The sequence below is a fragment of the Sorex araneus genome, chromosome 10, assembly GCF_027595985.1.
Source record: "Sorex araneus isolate mSorAra2 chromosome 10, mSorAra2.pri, whole genome shotgun sequence".
Lineage (NCBI taxonomy): Eukaryota > Metazoa > Chordata > Mammalia > Eulipotyphla > Soricidae > Sorex > Sorex araneus.
The window spans coordinates 12984291-13009706 of NC_073311.1; the positions used below are offsets into that span (position 1 = coordinate 12984291).

The 25416-nt window shown below is 34.5% G+C and overlaps 1 protein-coding gene across 7 annotated transcripts in view; it reads left to right on the forward strand.

Annotated features, from left to right (window-relative positions):
- Positions 1-16440, forward strand: part of CNOT2 (CCR4-NOT transcription complex subunit 2) — a 113768-nt gene extending 97328 nt beyond the window's left edge. For all 7 annotated transcript variants that reach the window (XM_055117937.1, XM_055117940.1, XM_055117939.1 and 4 more), the window contains 8 exons: positions 683-807; positions 1731-1851; positions 1938-2094; positions 4150-4211; positions 4299-4348; positions 6454-6554; positions 8110-8254; positions 15253-16440. In XM_055117937.1, the coding sequence (XP_054973912.1) occupies positions 683-807; positions 1731-1851; positions 1938-2094; positions 4150-4211; positions 4299-4348; positions 6454-6554; positions 8110-8254; positions 15253-15339 (848 nt within the window). In that variant the 3' untranslated portion in view covers positions 15340-16440. The remainder of the gene's footprint in view (positions 1-682; positions 808-1730; positions 1852-1937; positions 2095-4149; positions 4212-4298; positions 4349-6453; positions 6555-8109; positions 8255-15252) is intronic.
- Positions 16441-25416: the final 8976 nt, after the last annotated feature.

The window sequence follows — 25416 nt, forward strand, 5'->3', positions numbered from 1 at the left end:
TTCAGACTCTAATGTTTGTAACCTTTCCTCATAGGTCCATTTTTTCATCCCTTTAATCATTCCCGTTGCTCTCCTTGGACCATCTCTAGTTTCTCCATATCGTTCTTGAATTGTGGAGCCCCAAAGTGGATTATGTTCTCCAATAAGGGCCTGACTAATGCCAAGTATAGTGGGAGGATTACTTCCCATTTCTTGCATGTTTTACATCTATTACATGGAGTCCAAGAAAATCTGAAATAATGTGGAGTTGTTTTATAATTGATTGCAATTTGCTCACTCTGTAAGTCACTTTCAAGTAGAATGAAATGTTATTTTAGAACTTAATTTGCTCATTTGTATTATCTGATTAACTGGCATTTATAATCACTAGTCAAATATTTAAAGAAAGTTTTTAAACAAAAATTTAATATCAAATTTATTTCTATGCATTTATGAATGACATTAGATTAGAATTATAGGATTACCACTTAGTTCCCTTGTATTATTTCATATATTGAGATGCTTGTCAATATATAAAAATCTAGTTCTTCACTGTTACCCTGAATACTAATTTTTCTGAAATGTGCTTTCATAGCATTAAAAAAAAAAAGAAAACTTCGTAAAGTTGATTTTTTTTCCTGATTTGTGGCTTTTAAAATCATAAATATCAATTGCAATTCTTTGAATTATTTTCATTACATAGTTGGAATGGTAACAAAACCAGCAAATGAGCAATCCCAGGACTTCTCAATACACAATGAAGATTTTCCGGCGTTACCTGGTTCCAGCTATAAAGATCCAACATCAAGTAATGATGACAGTAAATCTGTAAGTAATTAAAAATTATGTATGTGAATGATGTAGTTGTTCCCTTCAGAGTTCTCTTAAGTTAACAATTTTGTACACTGTTAAGGACTTACTAAATACTATTACAAAGTTGTTTATCTTAAATATCTGTAATAATCTAACTTCTGAAGAATGTGGAAAACCTTTATAACTTAGAAGATAGCCTATTTTTTTCCTATTTCATGTAGGTTTGCAAATTTCTGTTGAACTTCTCAGAGTTAATTTAGACTTTTATTGTAGTCCCTGTCAGCTGGATCCCATGAAGTTTGATATTATAGCCTTCTAAGGAGCTGTGTTTTTCTTGAGTAAGTTTTCTCCTTGAAGAATCTTTATACACATTTTTATTCCTGTGTTGATTCAGCCAACTCAGCTTCCTCTTTCTGACTTAACAAATGTGTTTATTTCTTCCACATTTCACTGAAAGTTTTTTTTTTCCTTTTTGTGCTGGGAGTTTGTATTGTAAAATAACTCATAAGGAAGATTACTGGGTAAGAATTAAATAGGATTTTTAAAGTTTTTAAACTTAAATTATCTTGTAGGTTTTTTTATGGTGATTATTTTATACTTAAAATATTGAGGAGTGTGACTTCAAACATATCCATAAAACAAAGTTCTCAGATATTTAGACAAACTTACAGATTTTCTAGGACTGCAGATCTGAAATAAAGTATTTTTTTGTATACTCATGCTCTTTACGTTGACAATGTGGGTAATAAAGGATTTATTTGTATACCATGGGACAGTTGTGGAACCAAAAAAATTCATAATAGATTTTGAAACACAGGTAATAATTTGCTACCCGTTTAAGTATAATAAGGAATAAATAGAAAGGTACTAAAATTATAACTTAAATTTTTTTTAATGTTAGCAAATTTTAATGTCTCATTTAAATTTTCTCATCTTAGAATTTGAATACTTCTGGCAAGACAACATCAAGTACTGATGGACCCAAATTTCCTGGAGATAAAAGTTCAACAACACAAAATAATAACCAGCAGAAGAAAGGGATCCAGGTGTTACCTGATGGTGGGACTCTGTAACTATCAAAATATTATAGAATGTATTATCATTAGTTTTTTCTTAAAGATTAAAATGGCTATTCTTCTTTCCAGGTCGGGTTACTAACATTCCTCAAGGGATGGTGACGGACCAATTTGGAATGATTGGCCTGTTAACATTTATCAGGGCAGCAGAGACAGACCCAGGGATGGTACATCTTGCATTAGGAAGTGACTTAACAACATTAGGCCTCAATCTAAACTCTCCTGAGTAAGTACTTTTCTTTTTTGTCCCATCTACTGTAATATTTCCTTTGTAGATTTGTAGTTATCAAATTACGTCACCTTCTGCAACTCACTGATACCATAACTGACTCTTTAGTCATTTCTTCCATGTTAACAGTTAAGTGCTTTTTTCTTCCTCTGATTTGATTTATAAATTACTCCCCTCATGTTGTGTTTTTATTTACTTTATAATCACAGTTTTTCAGAAGAGCTGTCACTGTATCTCAGTTTTGACCTCCTGGGTCTAAAGTTGTGACCCAATGGTAAATCATTTGCCTTGGATGTATGAGGCCCTGGTTTTGATTACCTATTTACTAAGCCAACTCTTTTTGGAAACTACCAGTTTTTTTTGTTTGTTTGTTTATTTTTAATTAGAGAGTCATCGTGAGGGTACAGTTACAGATCCATACATCTTTGTGCTCATGTTTCCCCCATACAAAGTTTGATAACCCATCCCTTCACCAGTGCCCATTCTCCACCACCAGTAAACCCAACATCCCTCCCCCCCTCCCCAGTCCCGTCTCCCCCCACCCCACCCTGCCACTATGGCAGGGTATTCCCTTTTATTCTCTCTCTCTGATTAGGTGTTGTGGTTTGCAATAAAGGTGTTGAGTGGCCATTGTGTTCAGTCTCTAGTCTGTATTCGGCCCGCATCACCCTTTCCCCACATGACCTCCGACCACATTTTATTTGGTGGTCCCTTCCCTGAGTTACCCAGAATGAGAGACCAGCCTCCAAGCCATGGAGACAACCTCCTACTACCAGTTTGTTTAAAACTGTGTGTATTATGGTCATCACACAAACATTTTTGTTGTTAACTTTAGCAGTTACCTCTTCTTTTTTGTTTGGTTTAATTTGGGGGCCAAATGCAGTTGTGCTTAGGGCTTACTCCTGACTCTGTGCTCATGGATCACTCTTGGTGGTGCTCAGAGAACCATACACAGTGCCAAGGTTGAACCTGAATCTGAGGCAATCATAGTACCCTGCCCACTGTACTGTTGGTCCATTCCCATAATTCAGCAGTCACTTCTAAGCACTCATCTTCCTTGGACCTGTCAGTGGTGTCTGTCAGTAGTGTTCAACAGAGTTGACTCATTGTTTCTCACTACCTTTATCTCTTCTCTCTCTTAATCCTTTCTTCCTGGATTACTCTGTTATCTAGATATCCCTGATTCTCTGTGCATTATTCTGCATGTTAAGTCAGGATAGCTTTTAGTAAATCAATAAATCCTCTGCTCAGTACTTGGTATTCATCAGTAAATAATGGAGTTCATTATTTAATCTTACTAAATTTGATTCATTGAGGTTCCATAATTTAAAGCCCAAACAGGTCTGCAAGGTCTAACATGGTCTGTGTCTCTTTTCTAAACCGTTTCAAAAGCTTCTCCCTGTTTGGGCTTCACTAAACTTCAGACATGTCAGTCGTACCCCTCCATAAGTTGTTTTAACAGTTCTTTCTGACTAAAATGGACAGAAATTTTATGGTGATTAATATGGTATCTTAGCCTCACATTCTTCAAATTTCACGATCTTAATGAGACCTAACCCTATATAATTATGCAGCCAGTCTCCTCTCCTTATCATTTCACTGCCACTGAATATTTATTTGCTAATTGTTTTTGCCTGCCTTTCTCCAGTCTACCTTCCTTAACCAGAAAGAAAATTTCACAGTGTCACTGATAACCTGTTTTGTTCACTGATGTATCCTGTATGCATTTAGAGCAGAGTGCCAGGCATATACTAGGCATTGATAATATTTGGTGATTTTGAACATTTGCTTTTAATAATTACTAATTTTTTTTCTGTTTGCATAAATGGGTGAGTAAATTTATTGATGGCATCGTATTTATGAAATATAAAGTATTGAGTTAGAAGTAATAAATATTCAGTCTTGTTTATGTTATAGTAAACACAAAAAAGGACATTAGAAGTAAAGAAGTTCATTTTTTATTTGAAATCACTGTTTTTTCCTGATTTCTTAAAATTAGAAAGCTTTTTTCAACTTTTGGACTTCAGAGTGTTTTTTCCCCCCCTTATTCAGAAATCTCTACCCCAAATTTGCATCACCTTGGGCATCTTCACCTTGTCGACCTCAAGACATAGGTAGGATCATCTATTTTTGTTCCATCCTTTGAAAAAGATATTTGTAACTGAGAACCAGTTAATAAGGCTTTTTTCATTTTTATCCAGACTTCCATGTTCCGTCTGAATACTTAACGAACATTCACATTAGGGATAAGGTGAGTGTAGTTTATTAATATTCTACTCAGTCAACATGAATTTATCTTTTTTTGGAACTGTTTTTCAGCTTTCAACAGTATATTTTTTTAAAAGAAAAATCAGTTGCCTTAAAGCTCTGTTTTCAATGTCCATTCAGATGGTAACAGTTTCTGTGTAATCTTAATGGTTTGGTGATATCCTGGGTTATATTTTTTAAATATTTCTAAAGCAAGACAATGTTAGTACTGGTAATATATTCTTATAGTATTTATAACAGGTATAACCATAACCACAGTTGATGGGTATAAACTAACTTGGAAAACCTGACAAATTTTCTTCTGATATCCTCATTTTATGCCCTTAACAATAAATGGCTTTTTTCTTTAAAATAATTGTTTTTTTCAGTGGCACGGTATATATTTAAAAACTATGACATATGGTCCTCTTTCTGAAATTTCTCTTTTTTAATTAAAATTTTCTTTATATTTAATTGTAACCTTTCATCTTTTTCTAATCTAAAAATATAAACAGTTTTGCTTTAGGGTTTTTATGGAACTACATAATTTAGTAAATTAGGTATATGTTATATATACATGTACAGATATATCTGTGGATCCAGGGAGGTAGTACTTGTGCCTTGTCTGAGAAGGAAACAGCCAGTTCATCTCCTCCTGTGGATTTTCTTTCCCACACCAGTTTAGTTTTTGTTTCCCTTCTTCCCTCTATCTCTTGGGTGTGGGGGGGGGGGGAATAAGAAAAAGATTCATGCTTTACATACTCCTACCCCAGTTTAATTCCTAGCACCACATGGTTCCCCAGTTGGGTATGTCCTTAGAGGCCCCAAGGGGGTCCTTGTCCCGCAGGGCAGAGCAGCACCATGTTCTTGGGCTCTGGCATCCAGCCATCCAGTCTTCTTGACTAAAGCTCACTGTGAGTGGCCCCTGGCATCCCTGAAGTACCACTTGGGGTACTCAGAAAATGATAGAAATACATATAAATGACAGTGTTCTTCTTATATACCAAGTGGTTGTATGCTTAAATAGATACTAATGTTGATGCAAAGGTATTTCTCAATAAGTCGTTTGCAGGGTGGGGAGAATGGGGCCCACACCTGGCAGTGCTTAGGATCTAGTCCTGGTTTGGTGCTTAAAGACCATGCAATGCTGGGAATTGAACTTGGGCCTCCTGCTCATTGAACTCTCTCTCTGGCACTCAGTCTTGTCTTCCATCTAATCGAGTGTTTCAGGTATTAGTAAGAGAAGGCTAGTTTTTCCATTTGTGAAGAGAATATAATTTGCTGCCACCTTCACTGTTTTCCACTCCCTTTTGCTCTAATTAGCTAAATGTTGCAGAACTTTTCAAAAGCCAATTTAAGAAATAATAATTGAGGAGAATTGGTCATTATTCTAGACCTACCAAAATGGGGTAATATGAAATGAAGAGAAAAATTAATATTCAGAAAATAACAGTTAAACATTGAAATAGAAGAATTAGGTGAGGAGATTAAAAACTGTTCTCGTTTTGCTGAATTTTTAATAAGATTTATCTTAATATGAAATATTAAAAATATTGAGTACATTTATGTTTAATAGTTTCTAAGGTAGTTTTGGTCCTGCTTTGTAGAACGGAATGTAAAGCTGTTTCTTTAGTCATACATTTAAACAAAGTAACTATCCTTTTTAATTTTTATACTTACTCTGATTTGCTAAAAATACATAACCAACTAATTTGTGAATTGCTGTCATACATAGATTCAGTTGACATTTCTTATAAATCTTGTTTGTTTTGGACACCTGACAAAGTGCATTCACTTAGTCACAAATTTCATGTTGAGTATTGAAAAAGCCTCAATTTTTTGTGATCTTCTTAGAGGTGTTTTATTTAGTTCCCATTCCTGCTGCCTTTCTGGAACATTAGGACTTAAAATTAATATTCCAGAAATAAATTACTTTAGTGATTGAGATGGTGAACTCATTAGATTTACACCTGTGAAGTCATATTAACTGTTTTCTACCAAAAGGAAGGTAATTTCTGTTTATCTTTACATTTTTATTTTAGTGGTAGCAATTACGACTATTTTCAATTTTTTTCCTACATTTCAGAATAATTTATTTCTCTTTTCCAGCTGGCTGCAATAAAGCTTGGCCGATATGGAGAAGATCTTCTCTTCTATCTCTATTATATGAATGGAGGAGACGTATTACAACTTTTAGCTGCAGTTGAGCTGTATGTTCAAAGTATTTTCAAACACTTGTGTATTATAGGAGATCTTGTTTGTTCTGACAACTTTTTTAAAAAAGAAAACAAGCTTGCTGTAGATTTTTACTTTAACGGATTTCTCCAACATATCTAAATGATTTATTTTTGGATTAAGTAAAATAAATTTAATTTAGGTCTGAAACTTAAATTATTATGACTTTGTCATTACTGTGTATATATCAAAGAATTTCAAATTCAGATAACTCCAAATTGGTAAGAAGATGAAGTTTACCAGACTTATGGATTTGATGAATTAAATTTTTTTTAATATATGAATAAAGATATGGTTCATAACTGTGATTTATGTTACCACTTATGGAGCCACTTATGTTAATGACAGTGAATTTTTTATTAGTAAATATCTATTGATTTCTGTGGACATGTGCATATCTTACATGTTTTGAAATGTTGATAGTCTGTTTTTTATTATCAGAAACCTATTGGCCACTTTCAATAAATTAACGTAAAGAACTGGTCTGTTAAGTTTTCTGAGCATTTGTTTTTACCCAATGCTCTAAGTATGTAAGTTTTATGTCATTTCTCATTATGTCCAATTGGTAGCATTATGTCCAATTGGTAGTTGTTACCAGTGGATTAATGTGTGTTCGTCATGTTTGTTAATCAAAATTTATCACATGATCTGACGTCCTTTTTGCCTATTTGTTTTGTAATATTCCTAATAGTATTTCTATAAATAGCCTCTAAATACTTTAGAGAATAAAATTCATGGTGTTGATAATAAATTATTTTCCAATTGAAAATTTGGGTTTTTCCCATGTTTTCCTTTCATTTTTTGATAAGATAGTAGTTTTTACTTGTTCCTTTTAGTTCATAAGCAAATAAATTCATTTAATCAATCACACATTTATCACTGGCAGTTCTGTCTCATTTATGTGTAGAAATTTTATTTTGTTGGTAGGAAACTATTTGTTTACTTGGAGATTTATTGTAGCTGAGATTTTTTTAATGGTATGTTCACTTTTTTTAAATTTATATAATTCTTCCTGATTTATAAGAGATATAAATCCTCGTTGATTTCCATGTGTGAATGCCACTGAATATTCTTTTAGAATTTTAGAATTCAGGATCAGTGAATTTGAATAACAAATTAGAGTAATGGATTTATTTAGAATTTTCAGAATGGCTATTTACAACAATTATAAAATTATATGAATTTAAGTAAACCACTCTTATTATTAGTAAAATAATACAAATAGTTGGGTTATGTTTGTATTAATAGGCATTTCAGTTTTTATTGAATGTTAACAGGAGTGAAGTTTCTGGAGCACAGTCTATATATTATATGACCTAAGCTCTAATTTCATTGTTCATAGAAGTTTCTAAAACCTTAGTTTGCTTTCATAAAAATTTTCTTCATTATGCATGTATATATTGAATCAGAATTGTGGTTTTGGGCAAAGCAAGAAATTATTTAACTCATTATCTTATGAGAAAACTTATACAAGATGTAGATGTGAATTATGGGAAAAAATTAATTGTCTTTTTCTCTTAAAAATTGAAGTTTTAACCGTGATTGGAGATACCACAAAGAAGAACGAGTATGGATTACCAGGGCACCAGGCATGGAGCCAACAATGAAAACCAATACATATGAGAGGGGAACATATTACTTCTTTGACTGTCTTAACTGGAGGAAAGTAGCTAAGGTATATTTTTTTCCATGTGTAAATGCATAAACCTAAGTTTTTTTTTGAAAGGATTGTCTTCTTTTATCTGTTTATATGTACCAGAATATCCATCCCAAGTAATGTGCCAGATACTTGCTAAATATCCTTTGTCTTCACATCTTTGTCTTGATTTAAACTTTTAAGATAGAGTATCCAGAAATAGCTCCTTTCATTAATAGTTAGGAAATGATCGAATTTGGTAAGATTTTTTTGTAATTTTTTAAAAGTCTTGGTAACATTTGAGATTTTTATGTTTGTTCTATTATAAAATAAAGATGCCCTCTTGCAATCCCAGTCAGTATTCTTACATTTTTGTTACTTTGTTTTGTTGTTACTGGTTTTGGTTTGGGGGGGGGGGCGCTCACCAGATAGTGCTCAGGGTTTACTCTGTCTGCTCTCAGGGATCACTCCTAGCTGGGCTCTGGATACTGTATGTGGTGCAGTGGATTGAATGAGGGTCAGTCATATGCAAGGCAAGCCCCCTACCTGCTGTACTATATAGCTCTGGCCCCATTTTCATTACCTTAAATTAATCACCTATGAGATTTGCTCCCAAAACACTAAAAATTTACTAGTTTCAGAGATGCCCAGTTAAGATACCTGAATTTTTGTTCGATAGTGATAGTAAGAGAATTGCAAGCATAACATTCATTGTTGCTCTGACTAGTATGCAGAAAATTGGGGATGTGGGGGGAGGCGGTACAAGCCCCGTAGAAACTATACAGTCGTTGGTTTGGTTTGGAGTATTTCCTCAGAAAAAGAATTTGTGCTAAGTTTTTCTTGTCAGAAACACCGTGTACAAAATTTCCATCAGTGTCAGTGCATAGTTCACTTGTGTTCAATAGTTTATGTATATATATATATACACATATATATATACACACAAACATACTTACCTCCACCTACTAGAGAATATAACCAACATTATTTGATTTCATAACTCCAGGTTTATCTGAATGCTTTTTCCATGGATGATTCTTTAAAAAGTAAGGAGTTACTTTTGTTTTAAATAAATTAAACATAAGAAAAATATTTCTTGACAGTTTTTTTTTAGTTGTTGGTTTGGGCTTTCTGTGGATCAAATTTAATAAAATGATAAAATATTTTTTATTAAACAATGTAAAATGCTTACTACTTTTTATTACCAAAAAGTTTACATTCAAAGATTTTATATAAAACTTGAGAAATAGGAAAATAAAAGCACCAAAACAAGATATTGTTTTATAATTGTGTGATGCTGCTCAGTGATAAATGTAATTAGATCTCAGACCAAGTATTAGTTACACATAGTATAAGACATCATGTGTACTAACTGTTGTTAAGAAGTTTAGTGTAATAGAAAGCTATAGTCTGTATCTTGGATTTGACTGTTTTTGCTTGTTTTGATTTTTTTGCAAGTTTTCTTTTCCGTGCCTACTTCCTTATATGTTAAAATATCAACATCTAGATTATCATAAAGATTAAGTGAGATTACACACATATATACAGAGTAGAGTGTTTATTTGATATAGTTTGGACTGTTTGTTACTTTTATCATTACTGTTATGTTTTCTACTACTGAAGATGAAAAATATATGTTAACAGTTATTAGTTTAGGTCTTGGGGTTCTCACATTTTAGCATGCATCAGAATTATTGGAGGCTTTGTTAAAACACAAATTGCTGTACATATTACTCTGTTAATGAGACCTGAGAATTTGAATTTGGGGTAGGGGGGGTATTTTGGTTTTGGATCATACCTAGTGGTGCTCAAGGCTTACTCCTGTCTCTGTTCAGGGATCATTCCTAGCTAGGCTCAGCTGGCCATATGTAGTCCTAGGGATCAAACCCTAGTCGGTATTGTCCCAGCAAGCGCATTACCCACTGTACTATCTCAGCAGGCCTAGGGAATTTGGGTTCCTTTTTTCCCCCTCTTACTTTGTTTTGCTTTGGGGTCACACTGGCGGTGCTTAGGACTTACTACTGACTCTGTGCTCAGAGATCACTCTTGGTGGGGCTCAGGGGACCATCTGGGATGGCAGGGATTGAACTAAGGTCTGCTACATGGAAGGCATCTGCCCTACCTGCTGTCTTCCTAGAGAATTTGAGTTTCTAGTAACCTTCCAAGTGATGTCAGTGCTGGTGCTGGTTTTTGTCTAGACTTGTACTTGAACCTCCTCCCAGTTACCTGATTCTTCAGGATAGAATAAAACATATAAGAAACAGTTCAATGGGACTCTTCAGTGTGGCCACAAAACGGTTCTAGGGTAACTCCTTAAGGGAGCTTCTATATGTATTTATGATTTATTGGATATTTGCTACAAAATTGAGCATGTCTTAACCTCGCCATTAAAAATTTTTACCTGTGAAATAAAAGAATATTTTCCCTTAAATATTCTCTTGATAATTTGCTGATACTCCTCAGTAAAATTATTTTCATGATGATGAAAGCAAGTAGTGGTTTCTATCAACCAAAACTTTTGACAGTTCATGAATACCTCAACTTAGAGTTATAGTAGAATAAATTTTTCACAATGACTCCTTGGGTTTTACTTTTAATGTTTTTAATGTTTTCCCAGAAAATGGGTTACAGATTTACTTTCATTCATATTCTATTTATTAACTTACTTCATAATGCTAAAGAAATTCCTCTGGAAGTCCCATGTTTCATATTAATTTCAAAAGCCCCATCTGTAAGATGAATATGATTTGCTATTCATGGGTAAGGAACTTATAGTAAATAGTCTTAAACTCACTCATAATAATACTACAGTATAAATTAGTATTATGGCAGGTTTTATCTTGGTATTATTTAAAAAAAATTGTTGGGTTCCCACACCTAGCAGTTCTCAGGGTTTACTCCTGGCTCCACACTCAAGAGATCACTCCTTACAGTGCTCAAGGGACCATATTTGGTGCCAGGGATCAAGCCCAGGTTGGCCTAAATGCAAGCAAGCGTCTCATAGGAGCAAGTTTCCTCATGCTTACTTAGTGTAGATGGCCATCCCCAGTATCAGCGAAGAAGAAAGTGATTGGCCTGATGTAAACTATATCAGTCTTTATTCACCGTATCTTCTCTTTCTAAGTCACAGTATTTTCAAAGAAGTTTAGAATTGTATTAGGGAATTAGATTATTATCCCTTAATTCCCTAATACTAAGGAATTAGACTTGTCAATAGAATTAATTTTTATCACTTTAACATTCTGTCACCCTAAGTTATATGATCCATCGTATCATCATTTAAATAATGTCCTGAAGGTCATTTTTGACAGCTTATTCTCCCCTTTTAAATACTTTTTTCTCTAAGAGAAAGGAGGTAAGACTCTTGCCTTGCATACAGCTGACCCTGTTTACCACTCTGGTGCCAGGAGCGACCCCAAAAACCAAAAATAAAATAAGAAACAAATTGTTCGTTTTCCTCAGACCTTATTGGCAAGCTGTGTTGCCTGTCCTTTGTAGTTTAATTAGAATTCCATGTATACATTGAATAAAAACCTATAGTAATTCAGAGAGTAATCTTAAATACTAATTAAGAATTCAGAATGTAATCTTAAAAGGTAGCTTTTTCAAAATAATTTCATCCACAGAAAACTTTTAAGTACTGGAAGCTACCTTGTTAACTAACTTCCCAAATTAAAGATATCCTTTTCAACTTGATTTTTACCTTGCTGACCCAACACTAAGTAGAATTTTCATTTTTACAATTTTTTTAAATTATAGCCCGATAAAAAGTAATTGTTTTTTATTCATTACTTGTACTGGAACATGGTAATGCATCTTTGTATTTTAGTCAGTATTAGGTACTTTTTCCAAGCACTGTAGCACTGTCATCCCATTCTTCATCGATTTGCTCAAGTGGCACCAGTAACATCTCCATTGTGAGACATGTTGTTACTGTTTTCGGTATATTGAATACACCATGGATAGCTTGCCAAGCTCTGCCGTGCTGGCAGGATACTCTCGGTAGCTTGCTGGGCTCTCCGAGAGGGACGGAGGATTCGAACCTGGGTCGGCTTCGTGCAAGGCAAATGCCCTACCCGCTGTGCTGTCGCTCCAGTCCACTTTTTTCAAAATAATAAAAATTTTAATAATTTTAAGGTAGTTTGCTGCTTTTTTACTAAAAGTGAAGAGGACATTTGAGAAATGATGTTTTCAAGAATTGGAGAAATCTCCTGTCTGTGGTTAGGTCAGAGATGACATTAATTTTTATCATAATTTTATTTGAAATAAATGCACTCAATTCTACTTTACAAAGAATATAATCTAGTTTTAATACCAAGAGGAGGACAATAAAAATTGTTTAAAAGATCTACAATTAGGGGTTAGAGTGGTAAAATGCTTGACACACAATTGATCAGAATTCACTCCCCAGCACCACGTGCGGTCTCCCAATCACCCTCTGAGTGAACCCTAAGCACAAAACCAGAAGCAAGCCCTAACACTGCTACACATGGCCTCAAAAAATAAAAATAAGCTACAATTTTTGGGGCTGGAGCGATAGCACAGCAGATAGGGCGTTTGCCTTTCACACGGCCAACCCGGGTTCTATTCCCAGTAACCCATATGGTCCCCTGAGCACCGCCAGGAGTGACCCAAAAAGCAAAAAATAATAATAATAAATAAAAAATAACCTACAATCTTTTAAAACTTAAGTATTCTATTCCTACAACAAATAAGGAATTGTGTGCTTATTACTTATTTGTTAGCATATTATATTCCTGCTGGAGGCCTGGCAATATTTAAGCAGATGGTGTGATATATAAAACTTAATGGAACCAGAGAAAATAGTACAGTGAGTAAGGCACTTGTGCCTTGCATACAGCTGATCCGAGTTCAATCCTCAGCATCCTGTGTGGTCCTCCAACCAGAGTGACTCCTGAAGCAGAGGCCAGTAGTAACCCCTGAGCACTGCCAGGTATAGCCCAAAGGGGAAAAAAAAAATTCATGCCCTTACACCTTACTTATACAGAGTTGTTCATGTATGTAATTGTGTGTAAAGCATAACCATATAAATGGCATTGTTGGGGTTAGGGAACAAGAAAATACTTGTCTCATTATAAACTTTATGGATTTAGAAGGAATACAAAACCAGGAAGATTTTTTTTAAATGGAAGACATTTAACCAACATAAATTCTGAAGTGTGAGATTTTCTCAAATATCCCCCCCCCACATCAGTTTCAACTTATTTTTTAATGTATAGTGGGAGAATTAAGTGAATTGGAACAGTTACTCTAACTTACATTCTAATAATACAATATAATCACCTGTCTATGCAATAGACGGTAATTTAACAAAATGTTTATTTAAACTTAGTGTGGAATGCATGATTTGTTGCAATTATAAATAGACTTTTTAACCTGATAACTGCTCATATTTTGAAACCAAAATGCTTATTTTAATTTCTTAAAAGTGATGTAAATATATTTCCAAAGAAGAGATCATCTAAGTTAGTGTAAAAGCCAAAAACATTGAGAGAGGCAATGCAGTCCTTTTAGTGCTTAGTCAGAGGAGGGCATAGAGAGGCACACTAGAGGGAACATGGCAATTGTATAATTCTGGTGTTTGCTAGTTTTGGCTTTCTCTCTGTCCTATAAACCTTATTAGGTTCAAGTCCTAACAGTTTGTCTTTTTTATAAATACTCTTTTGTGGGGTGATTTTTTTTTTACTTAATTTCAGGTCGGGATATAATGATTTAAATCTATTTTGGTTCCTGGAATAAGAGTATTAAAAATGTGCTTTGGTATCACATTGGCCTAGACCCTAATTCTAGATCTGTTACCTATTATATATGAATTGGGTAGATAACTCGAGTTACTCATTTTAAATGACTGACTTAAAGTAATTGGAGTAATTTGAGTTTTCCTCAAGTGCAAAATAAAGACAATGATATTTCTACTTTATAGTGATGTTGTGAAGAATGAAGCAAGATTATCTGATTGTTTTGCTACATAGGCTTTCAATAAATTATACCTGCTGTTCGCTCACTGTTAATGTAATGCCCTTAACTTTTAAACAATGTATCAAAATTTCTCCTTATTGCATGACTTAAGTTTTTCTTTTAATTCAATAAGAAATTCTGCTTTATGTAACATCTATGATGGAATCAGTTTGCACCAGACAGGTAAAATATGCTGACCTATGGTGCTATTGTTATTTATTGACTTTCTTTAGTACACAACACATATTAAGGTTCATAATTATTTAAATAGCGTATACTGAAATAGTTGATGCTCACTCAGATTATAAAGTTAGCAGTTTTAGAACATTCTTTGGATATGCAAAGGTATTTTTTTATTATTTAGTTTTTAATATATAAGATGTTAAAATCTCCCTTTTTAGGGAAGAGTGGCCAAATTGCTTCACCATCTTAAAATTTAAGATTCATGAAGTTAATAAAGTATTTTGAAATTCTGGTCACTAGAGTTGTAGTCTTTAAATGTGTCTAAGCACAAAACCAGAGAATTGGATTTTTGAAATTATTCTCTGGAGATGTGCAATATCAAAGGCATTGTTTTCTTCAAAATTTAATGAAACTAGAATAAAAATAACATTGCATTGTAACATTTTATGTGTCTTAGTTATGCTAGGATTACTACACTGTGTAAGACAAATTAGAAAAAGTGCAGAGTTTCGTAATTTATATTTTATTGAAGACTTCAGTTTAAACTTTTTATGATTTTTAGTGCTTTTATTAATGTTACAATAATTGCTATCTTCAAATTTTGGCTTTTAAGCAAAGGATAGAATTTTTGGTGTGGTGAAATAGACATTTGACTTTGTCTCTTTTTACATAGAAATTCTGTATTCTGTACTTAATTAGAAACTGCACTCTATTTTTTTTTAGATGTACTTTTACTAAGAGGGAAAAAGTATTAATCTATTTATGTATTCATTCTCATATGTGTAGGTATTTTATTCTTACAGTAAAGTGTTTTGACAAAATTCTGAAACCAAAGGCAAGGAATCCATCTAAACTCTTTAACTTTGGTTTTATAGGAGTTCCATCTGGAATATGACAAATTAGAAGAACGGCCTCACCTGCCATCCACCTTCAACTACAACCCTGCTCAGCAAGCCTTCTAAAAAAAAAAAAACACACAAAAAAACATACAAAAAAAAGACTCCCTTTTCTTGGGGTATGGCTGTCTCAGCACAATACTCAACATAACTGCAGAACTGATGTGGCTCAGGCACCCTGGTTTTAATTCCTTGAGGATCTGGCAATTGGCTTACGCAAAGGTCACCATTTGAGGTCCTGCCTTACTAATTATGTGCTGCCCAACAACTAAATTTGTAATTTGTTTTTCACTAGTTTGAGCAGGGTCTGAATTTTTTTCATTTATTTTCTTTTTTGCCAGCAGACAGACTTGGTTCTGTAAAGACAAGCAAGTACACTGACAGAAGTTTACCATTTAGTTTCTAAAATGTAAAAAAAAAAAAAAGAAAACCCACAAAAGACTCAACAAAATTAGACCACAAAATTTACATTGTTCATTGTAGCACTATTGGTAATAAAATAACAAACGTTTGTGCATTTTTATGTGAAGATCCTTCTCGTATTTCATTTGGAAAGATGAGCAAGGTCTGCTTCCTTCATTTTACTTCTCCTTCTGTTTTTGAAAGGCAGTTTCGCCAAGCTTAATGCAAGAATGAATATCTGACTGTTTAGAAGAAAGTTATTGCCACAATCTCTGGTTTCCAGGGTTGTGTTATTACTGAGCTTCATCTTTCCAGAATGAGCAAAACACTGTCCAGTCTTTGTTACGATTTTGTAATAAATGTGTACATTTTTTTTAAATTTTTGGACATCACATGAATAAAGGTATGTATGTACGAATGTGTATATATTATATATATGACATCTATTTTGGAAAATGTTTGCCCTGCTGTACCTCATTTTTAGGAGGTGTGCATGGATGCAATATATGAAAATGGGACATTCTGGAACTGCTGGTCAGGGGACTTTGTCGCCCTGTGCACTAAAGGGCCAGACTTTCAGCAGCCAAGGACATCCATACCCAAGTGAATGTGATGGGACTTTAAAGAAGTGAACTGAGACAATTCACTCTGGCTGTTTGAACAGCAGCGTTTCATAGGAAGAGAAAAAAAAAAAAGATCAATCTTGTATTTTCTGACCACATAAAGGCTTCTTCTCTTTGTAATAAAGTAGAAAAGCTCTCCTCATTGCAGTGTTGACTTTGATTTGAATTTGTGAAATTATTTCATTGTGAAAGAGAAATCTAATTTTACAAATGCCAACTGAATGGTATGACTGAACAGTTTAAAATGTGTTGGGTTTTTTTTTTTGTTTTGTTTTGTTTTGTTTTCCAGCTTTGGCGATTTAATGGAACCATACCATTTCATTTTAGGTTTGAAATATAGACATTCTTAACCAAGTTTAAAATCAAAGTATATTTTAGCAGATTACAGCAGCATTAGAAATCAAACACTTGGGATCAGATCAAAGTGTTTTCATTAGGAATTTTACGAGAAATTTCTTGATAGACTTTGGGTTTATCTTTTAGAATATGAAAATTAAGGTAAGCCAAAGGGAGGGATGGGATGGGTTTTACCTCAAGTTTGCTGGCTTGGCTATTTCATGTTTACAAGTTGGTAGATTCTTTTCCATCTAGAGACCAATAATTGTTTTTTTAAATGTCTGAGGACTGAAGCTGAGAAAGCAGAACTAGAAGTGGAGAGTTTAAAAAAAGAAAAAGGAGCAGTGAGTTTTGATTCTTTCATTTTTATTCTATTTTTCTATAAAGAGGAAAGATTGTTGACATTTACCAATCATGTTTGAAAGTAAACATTTATGACACTGCTGTTTGTGTATCAGAAATGTAAAATGACTTAAGAGTTTCTATATATTTTGAGATATAAAAAGCTGACAAAATATAGCAAGATCTTTATAATCTTATTTAAATCAAAGCATCTCTATATGAAAGTGACATTTATGTGATTAAAGATTTAACTGTAGTATAAGAAACCATCCTAACACTATATTTAACATAAATCAGTCCAATCCTAGAAATCAAACTCTTAAAAACAAAGATTAATTTTTATCATAATGTTTTATTTTTCCTACATATTCATGAAAAACAGTGGAAAGAAACCATGGGAAGGGACATGAATACAAACAATATGAAATACTGTTTTTATATTAGTAACAAATATTAGCTGAAGCATGATAATGATTGGTAAAAAAGATAGCTCATGTCAAGTGGTTTATTGTTTGGTTCTTGTTTAACTGCCATATAATGAATTTTTTTTAATTTTCTTTTTGGGTCACACCCGGCAATGCTCAGGGGTTACTCCTGGCTCTGCACTCGGGAATCACTCCTGGCAATGCTAGGGGAACCATATGGGATGCTGGGAATCGAACCTTGGTTGGCCGCATCTAAGACAAATGCCCTACCTGTGCTATCTATCACTCCTTCCCCCATATAATAAATTTTAAGTGTGCACTTATCCAGCTTTTTGGCTTCCCTTTACCCTGAATCATTAAAATGAGAAGACTGTTGCAAACTATTGCATGCAAACTAACTTTTAATAAATAATATCAGAAATTATCATGCTCTGCACTTCAAATCCAAGTTTTAAAATTCTATTTGAAGCCTTTAACATATATGAAATTGTTTAATATAGGACACATATATTGGTTTTATATCTATGGTTATACATGTATAGAAGTTGACCTAAGCTATTATTTTACTTTTTCTTTCTTAGGTTTATTTGTTACCCCCATTCCCCCCAACATAAGTAGTGACACAGGTGTGTACATTATGTTTGTGATTATACTACAACTGGCTTCCTATGGTGGGGGAGAAAGGGAAGTCTATTAAGCTATTGGTTTCAAATATTTTTTTGCTTCTCATGATTCTATATATGACAAGACTATTTTCAGGGATTTTTCAAAACTTATGTCAAGTTTTCCCTTCGGATATAAAAGCAAAGTTAACTTGTTTTTATTACATATAAGCCAATCACTTAGCTGATCTTTTCCCTTTTTGCCATTGACTTGGGTCTAAGTAGGTACTTGATAAATACATGTTAACTGAGAATGATATAAACTGATAACTTTATTTTGAAATAAAATACATAAATTAAAGCATTGAGCACTGAAACAATTGACTATTTTTGTTGCAATTTCATATTCAAAGATTCGCTTTCCACTAACTTTCAAGTTTTTACCACACTACCCTTTTCAAGTTGGTTTTTCCTCTAAATTCTCCTTAAATTAAAAACTAAATCTTCCAGTCTATTATGTCCTCTAATTCATAAAGTATGAGGTGTTTAACTCATAAAATATGAGGCATTTGATCATGACTGAAAAGGAAGACTCATTTAATGTACATTTATGTAATAGGACCAATTTTGCAGAGTTGCTGAAATCCTAACATGCATGTGTATTAACTTAAGGATGTTCATATTTAATGTTTTTTAACTGTGGTTTCGCTGTGGAGTTAATAAAGAAGACCTAGAATTTCTACCTGGTTCCATTCAAACAGTCTCTGGTAGAGGGAGATATTTCAGATACAGCTCAGTTCTTTTTAAAGACTAGATCCTAATGGTTTGTCAAGACCATTACTATTGTTCCTACCATGAACACTTACCCAACTGGAAGATTACAGGGTGAAAGAAAAAAATCTAAATTTAATCCAGTGCAGTAGTGTGTTTGTGTTGCATAAAATAGAATCCATTGAAGAAGAATTATTTCATTGTGGGTGCAAAAATTTAAAAAATAAAGAATATAACATAGTTTAAGAGTGGTTTATAGTCAACATGAATTTGGATGCCAAAGATCATAATGTAGTCTTCAGCTCCATGGATAAAAGTATAGCGCTCAAAAGCCAGAGGGATTAATAAAAGTACAGTATACACAGGATTTAAGGTACTTGTTTTGCATGTAGCCAAGGATAATTTAGTTCCTACCAGGATTTGGGCCCTGAGCACAAGAACCACCACCGGGTGGATAGCCCCAAATTAAAAAATAAAATGTTCAGAACAAAATAGCAAGTCGGCTGTGTTTTCAGAGCTGCCATGACTGTGAGAGCAGGAAATAAGGCATGCCTGATAGCTGCCAAGCTGTGTATCCAGTGTTTTACTTATATTTTTGTATTTATTTTAGATATAGTGTTGAGGTAGATTTTTTAGCAGCTCCATTTCACATTAAACTTAAACATATAAAATAAACCCCAGAAAGTAGCAATATGTAGCAGTAGAAAATAAACCTTGGAAACATGATACCTGTCTTCTGGTTCAAAGCTTGATAACTACATGTGTGTGACTAAATAGCATTAGGACAAGTAAAGGTTTGGGTATAAAATTCATAGAACAAGTAATTCTTAGTATAAAGTGATTTGCTTAGTAAGTTTCAAAGTAAAGTTTCAACTTTATGAAGGAATATAACCAAGGAGAGGTCGGAGGTCTGTTTATGAGGTAAGGAAGGTCTTGCTTGTTTCTGGTAGTTACTGAGAAAGTGCTAAGGCATGGAAGATAATTATTGTATTTCATCAAACCTAATTGTCAACAATAGTAAAGTACACCATTATTTTGTGTACCACCAAGGAAGAAAATAGTATCTTAAAATACAATAAGCTACCAGTTACAAAGTGGATCCCAATTTTAAAGATGTTATTTATGATAAGAACCTACATCTCATGGTTGATATAAATGTATAGACCCCTAGAGAAGAGAAAGCTAAAAGGACACAATAGCTGTCTTCAAATATACGAGGGATTTAAGAAAGAGGGCAAGTTTTAAATGAATTGGTGGAAGTTGAGTGAGATGTTTTCTAACTATAAACCGTGAGATATTATTCAACCATGGTAAGTACTATTTCATGAAGGAAAAAATGGTTCACCAGAAATGTTTTAGCAAAAACCAGATAACTATTTGAATTGCTTTTGAGGGGTATGAAAGGACTCTTTTCAACTCTAAGATGTTGGTACATTGATCTGACATTGAAGAATATGCCAGCAGAACTTTTTAAGTACTAAAGCATTGACCTTGTTTAAAATGTGTTATGTGAATCAAAGTACTTTGTCTTTGCAAAGTAGTGTTACAGAAGAAAGGAAATTAACTTCTTTAGGAGCTGTAACATGAAGCAAGTAGTAAACCAGATATGTGCAAATTTACTAGATTTGTGTATTGGGAAAAGGGTGTTTTTTTTTTTTTTAATTTTGGGTCTTCTTGTTTGTTTTTGGTTTGTGGACCTTTAAGAGGGAGAATTGTTATTGATTTTTGGTTTGGGGGCCACATCCAGCTGTACTCAGGGCTTAGTTGGAGCTTTGACCCCAGGAATTATTCCTGGTGGTGCCTGGGGTACCATAGGGATGCTGGGGAATCACAACCTGGCTTGGCTGAGTGTAAGGCAATGCCTGCTTTAACTGTTGCTCCAGCTCAGGAAAAAGTTGTTTCGAAAATAAATTTTAAGGTTTAAAAGCTAAAAAAAATTATAACGAGAAAAAGCCAAGTACATATCCATTAGTGTGCAGTCTCCTGTTGCCTGCTAGCTACAGTAGTGTTTGCAGAATAGTAATGAATAATGCTTTTTTTAAAAAAATAAATTTGATCCATAAAGATATGCATTTGGATAAGGATTTTAAGGATGCAATAAAGTCAGTTAAGTTACGCTCTAGATCATTTTCAAACTGTATAAAAGTCATCCTAGGGATATGTTTAAAATGACACTTTTAGGCCTAGTAATTACATATTCTTATTTTCATATGTCTAGGGAGAGGCCAGGGCATGCCACAATTTATTTCTAAAGTCTGAACCACCATTTACATGTAAAGGAACTTGTTTTTGCTCACTGTGTAAGTACTAACGAATGGAATCTTAAGGCTCTAGTGAAATAAATTATCTTTGAGGTCAAGTATCCTGACCAAAGGGCATTTATGTTTTCCTGTATCATTAACATCAACGTTCTAACATGGAAACCACATTTTTGTAGTACTATTAGAGCAGAATATGGAAAAAAATGAATTTTTTCCCAAGACTATAAAGGTGCTTTTTGAGGTAATTTTTAAAACAATAGCACAAGACATTCTTGCTAGGTATTAGATTTCCTCTTCAGTTCTTCTAAAGGCTATGATCATCAATTCAAGAGTATCAACTTTAATACTAGTATCAAGTGGTGATATCAAGTTTAATCCAGTCATTCCTATATAAATACAACTGTGTGATTATATTGTATACATAAATACAACTGTGTGATTAGAGCATTTTGATCATACAAACTATTTTAAATTTTAATTTCCAGTTTGCCAGTTTTCACACTACTATATAGATGACTTCTAGAAAATATATTACAGTAATACTATTTATTGACATAACTTGTAAAAAAAACAAAACTTTTGTTAGCAATGCTTTGGATTGAATTTAGGACATCAGTGCATGCAGAGCATATACTCTAGCCTTTTAAGGTAGCTCTCTGGCCCTAGCAAACTATTTTTTGTTTTTGATTTGGAGGCACATCTGGCAATACTCGGGGGTTACTCCAGACTTTGTACTCAGAAATTACTCCTGGTGTAGGATAATGAAGATCAAACTCATCTTCATTCAAGTGCTATGTACTCTGTACTAATGTTTTCACCGACCCTCCAAAATTATATATATATGTAATTATATATAAAGGCAAGTGCATTTTATATAAGATAGGATATATACATATATATACATATTTTATCTTTCTAGGTCATACCCGGCAATGCTTAAGGGTTACTCCTGACTACACTCAGGAATCACTCCTGACGGTGCTCGGGGACCATATGGGATGCTGGGGATGAAACCCAGGTCGGTTGCGTGCAAGGCAAATGCCCTACCCACTCCAGCCCCCTAGTTTTATCTGCGATATAGAGTAATTTTATTCTTCATGAAATTGAGCTTATCTCAGTCATCTCCAAGATCCGATTAAGCATCTGCACACTACAAACAAGTTGATGGTTTTTTGTTGGGTTTTGGGTTTTTTTGTTGTTTTTGTTGTTGGACTGGAGCAATAGCACAGTGAGTATGGCGTTTACTTTTCATGTAGCCTGGGTTCGATTCCTTCGTCCTTCTCGGAGAGCCCGGCAAGTTACCGAGAGTATCCGCTCACAGGGCAGAGCCTGGCAAGCTACCCGTGGCGTATTGGATATGCCAAAAACAGTAACAAGTCTCAAAGTGGACACTGGTGCCCGCTCAAACAAATCGATGAACTGGTCAACAGTGCTATAGTTGTTGTTTTGGCTTTTTGGGTCACACCTAGCGATCCTGAGAGATTACTCCTGGCTCTGCACCCAGGAATTACTCCTGAGTTGCTCGGAGGACCATATGGGATGCCAGGTTCGATCCCTGGCGTCTCGTGCGAGATAGATGCCCTCCCCGCTGTACTATCAATCTGGCCCCCACAAGTCAATGTTTTTATTAGAGGTGAAATAAAGCTAGTTTTAAGCTCAGATTGGCAGTTCTTTTAATAATGAGAACTCTACCTGAGAACTTTTCTTTCATTGTGACTCAGGGCAGTCTCTAATTTTCTTTAAGTATGGAACATAATGTCCTGATAATGTGCATTTGTATTTAGTCCGTGTGACATTTTGACCTCGTAATTTAATTTTTAAAACAGTGTTTTCCTTTCAGGCCAGTTTCTCTGGCATACATGGAGATAATTTTAGTAATAACGCATGAAAGTTTTTTTTACACTTTAGAAATGCATCGAACTTCAAGGTGTTTTACTGTTAATGGCTGAGTCAGACTGATTCTTAGTATTGATGCCCTACTGATATAATAGAGAAACTTTTATACATTAAGGATTGGAAAGTATACAGCATAATGAGAAATTACAGGAATGACAAACTTTCATATGAAAAAAGATTTGGAGCAAACAATATTTGAAGCTACCTTTAGAAATCTGTTACATTGTGGACATTTATTTTAAGATGTAGTTTTAATGGCTATAGTTAACTATGGAAAAATGTTAAAGTTTGAAATGTAAAAAAAGTAGTATCCTTTCTGGGAACCCTGGTGGAGGGAAGAAAGACACTGGTGGTGGGATTAGTGCTGAAAGTCTAAAACACAGCTATGAATAACTTTGTAAATCATGGTACTTTATTTTTTAATTTTTTATTTTTTTTTGCTTTTTGGGTCACACCCAGCGATGCTCAGGGGTTACTCCTGGCTTTGCACTCAGGAATACTCCTGGCGGTGCTTGGGGGACCATATGGGATGCTGGGGATCGAACCCGGGTCAGCCGCGTGCAAGGCAAACGCCCTACCCGCTATGCTATCGCTCCGGCCCCAATCATGGTACTTTAATTTAACAAATCTCTCCTTGGCAGAGAGATTTCTCAAAGGCCAGGGTTGGTTTCTGTTACTGTGTGGTTGGTTCCTCCAAGCACTGCCAAGAGCTTTCCTGAGCCAGGCACCAGCACTAGCTCCTGAGTACAGGCAGCCATGGCCCCCCAAATCAAAATACACCCCCATTTTTTTCCCTGTGTTGTGCTAGGAATTGAACCCAGAGCCTCACACATGTGCAAGGCAGACACTCTTAACCCTAAACCTTATCTTTGGTCCCAGTAATTTCCTTGGGAGAAAGGTATGAATCTTACTTTGAAAGTTTCAAGAAATTTTACTCAAACGTTTAATGGTTTAAATATAAAATAGAATCAAATATAAAATTAATTAAATGAAATAATCAAATATAAAAATGAAGCAAATATAAAGCAAACCATCTCTACTGAATGAAAATTCTGCCTTAAAAATGTGGTTCCTATATTTTCCTTTTTTATCTTTATATCTTTTCAGTTCACTCTAAGTGGTTTAATATTTGAATGTTTAAATTATTTGAGTAGCACATCAACAGTGGAAACAAATTCTAAGGGTGGAAGCCAAAATCAAGACTTCCAGGTTCTTTATATGCAGTGTCGTTAATGAACAAAATCCATCATCCCAAAAGTGATGGTCATTGGATTAAGATGTAAAAGAACTGTGCAGACTTCATAGTTAATCCTTTGCGGCTTTTTTCCTTCTACCTTAGTTTCTTTTTTTCTTCTTTTTTTTTTTGGTGGTGGTTGTTTGGGGGCCACATCTTGTGATGCTAAAGAATTATATCTGGCTCTACACTCAGGAATTACCAGGCAGTGCTCTATGATCACCTGATGTCATGTGCCGAGGATTGAACCCAGTTGGGCCACGTGCAAGGATAGCACCCTCTCCACTGTACTATTACTTCCGCCGTAGTTTATTAAATTATTTCAAGAATCTGGAAAATTGGCTTTAGAAGAAAAGACTTAGGGACGTGATAGTTGCCTCTGCACATAGAGCAGAGTGTATGATGGAGTAAATTAGGGCAGATTTTCTTTTCACTTTATAACAGGGCAGAATAAGAATCTTGACATGCAGGTCCTGAGTAAGACAGATTTCTCTCTTTGTTTATTTTTGGACCACATCCAGCAGTACTCAGGACTTGCTCCTGGCTCTTCCCTGAGAAAAATTTTCTGGCAGTGCTCGGGGACCATATAAGGTGCTGGGGGTCAAACCTGGGGTTGGTTGCCTGTGAGGTAAGCACCCTACTTGCTGTACTATTTCTTCAGCCCCCCCAACTCATTTTTTATTTTGTCAAAAATTAAAGAACTATTATTTTTTAAAAATCACAAAGTTGTTTTTTTTTTTTTTTTGGTTTGGGTTTTGGTTTTTGGACTACACCCAGTGAGAGTTGTTTCCGGCTCTGCTCAGGAATGGCCCTGGGCAGACTTGACTACATGAACCTGGCTTGACCTTTTGATGCTTTACCTCCAGTGCTGTCTGCCACCTCGCTATTTTTTTTTGTGTGTGGGGGGGGGGGAGAGTGCTTATTTGGTTATGTTTTAAGAAAGTTACATGAATAGAAGCAAAAGACAAGACTTTTGAATTATAAGGTCCTGCATTAATGGTGTAGACAGGCTTTTCTGAAGAAAATTTATTTTAGAATTTTGAAATGAATTGTTTTATTAACATGTGGTTTCCTGTGTTTACCTCTCCTTTGAGTCTTGCTTGGAGTTTTTGCTTTGGGGCCATACTCAGTGCTGCACAAGGGCTCTTACTGGCTTGGTGCTTGGTGCGCCTTGCCCTGCCTTGCCCTAGTGGTGTGGATGATCCAATCCCAGGCCTCCTGCCTGAGAAGCATACATTCAGCCCATTGAGC